The sequence below is a fragment of the Entamoeba histolytica genome, genomic scaffold (genome assembly GCF_000208925.1).
Source record: "Entamoeba histolytica HM-1:IMSS scf_1104750519163 genomic scaffold, whole genome shotgun sequence".
Taxonomy (NCBI): Eukaryota; Evosea; order Mastigamoebida; family Endamoebidae; genus Entamoeba; species Entamoeba histolytica.
In genome coordinates, this window is record NW_001915456.1 from 2,884 (window position 1) to 4,788 (window position 1,905).

The following is a 1,905-nucleotide window of genomic DNA, read 5'->3' on the forward strand; positions in this document are numbered from 1 at the left end:
TCTTCTCTTTCTTTTTCTGTCATTGTTTTATCTATTTCACAAAATACTTCAATTGCTTCACGAGGATGTCGTTCAATAATTATTACTTTTTTATTTTTATTATTTTTTAATTGTTCTTCATAACATTGAAGAATAAATTTTTGTAATGTGTAATTTCTTTCTATTCCATTCCCTACATCTGATATTAACATTTTTCCAATTCTAGGTGAATAATCAATATATTCTTCTATTATTCCTACATTCTCTTTATTAAAATATTCAATTAATGCTTGTATTGTTGTTGTTTTTCCAACTCCTATACTTCCACTTATCACAATTATGCCACTACGCTTATTCATTATATACGAATGAAAGTAATCAGATGGAGTGCATTAAATACTAATTAAATTGAGGTTTTATCCTATATATTAACAAAAACTCATAATAAATGAAGAATAACTCAGTTATATTTAAATAAAATTGTTCATCTCTTTATTTCTTCATCATTCCAAACATCAAATGGTGTTTTCGAATCAATAAAATAACAAAAACTTTGATTTGGTGATGATTGAACTATATCTACTGCATTTTTATATGTAAGTGTTCCATCAATATAATTTAATATATACACTCCAACAGTACTAACATATTCTTTAGTCGTGAATATCATATATCCATTACTATAATATTTACCATAATCTTCTAATTTATCAATAGTAGATGAATTTCCTGAATCAATTCTATTTGAATTAAAGTAAATTTTTGTTTTCTTTGGTGGATCTGTATCAGTATTTATCATAAACATAAATTGAAAGATATACATTTTATGATCCGTACTTGTATTTTTAAAAGTTTTTGATGAATCAGTTCCCCATGACATTAATGTTGATAAAGGAAATGTGTATGTAATATTCTTCAAATCTTTAATTCCAATTGTGTTAATTATATCTGCTTGTTTAATTGTTGTATTTTTTGATATTTCTGTGTTAATGTAAGATGTTAAAGATGTCATTTGTAATAATGCTTCTTCATTAGAATAAAATGGTGAATATAATGAAGTATTAACAAGAGATGATAAAGATATTAATTGACTTGTTAAATTATTAATTTCATTCATATTTGTTGTATTTAATGTTGATAATTGCGATACATCATCTCGAATATCATTAATATATGTATTTGTTTCTTTCATTTTCTCTTTCATTTCATCTATTTCTTCATTTGTTGTTATATTCTTAACATTAATTGTTGTTATTCCATCTGTTGTTTTAATTGTATCAAGATAAAATGTGTTGTTGTTGAAATAACGTGTTGTTAAAATATTATTTTTATTTAAATATTTTGAACCAATTGCTTCCATTTAATAATGTAAATTAAGTTCTAAGATAAAATATTCATCCCAAAGTCCAACTGGGAAAATACTCTTTCCTTTATAATCTTTAAACCATATTTCTATTCTTGTTATATTTTTATTAATATTGAAATGTTTTGGTGTCATATTTCCATATGTTGAAAAACATATCATTTGATCATTTTCTGGTGAATCATAATTAAATGACGCATGACAACTAACTCCAATATCTAATTGCCCATTCAAATTAAAATATACAAAATTCATTACTTCTATTGTTTTAGGATAATTTTCTGATGTAATAAATTCCCATGGTAAATTTATTATCCATTTATATGTTTTAAAATCTGCGATTGCATTTTCTCTTGTTATAGTGAAATATCGTTGACAATATAAATGTGTCATATTGATCTAATTATTTATAGATGAATACCAAACCAATTAGGATGTCTACTAGTGAATCAAACACAATCCATCGAAAACCAGCACGACCAATACGTCCAAGTCAATCAATGGTAAGTGATACTGATTCTAGTGAATCTATAGTAATGGATGATTCATATGATTCATATGAT

The 1,905-nt window shown here is 24.5% G+C and overlaps 2 protein-coding genes across 2 annotated transcripts; both read right to left on the reverse strand.

The window, feature by feature from the left end:
- Positions 1–463: 463 nt before the first annotated feature.
- Positions 464–1,339, reverse strand: EHI_190310 (uncharacterized protein; the record flags this gene model as incomplete). The annotated part of the gene is made up of 1 exon (XM_643658.1): positions 464–1,339. One exon carries the CDS (start codon positions 1,337–1,339, stop codon positions 464–466), a length of 876 nt encoding a protein of 291 aa, XP_648750.1.
- On the reverse strand, positions 1,340–1,735 carry EHI_190320 (uncharacterized protein; the record flags this gene model as incomplete). Its single annotated transcript, XM_001914363.1, has 1 exon — positions 1,340–1,735. The coding sequence occupies one exon, from the start codon at positions 1,733–1,735 to the stop codon at positions 1,340–1,342; it is 396 nt and encodes a 131-aa protein (XP_001914398.1).
- Positions 1,736–1,905: the final 170 nt, after the last annotated feature.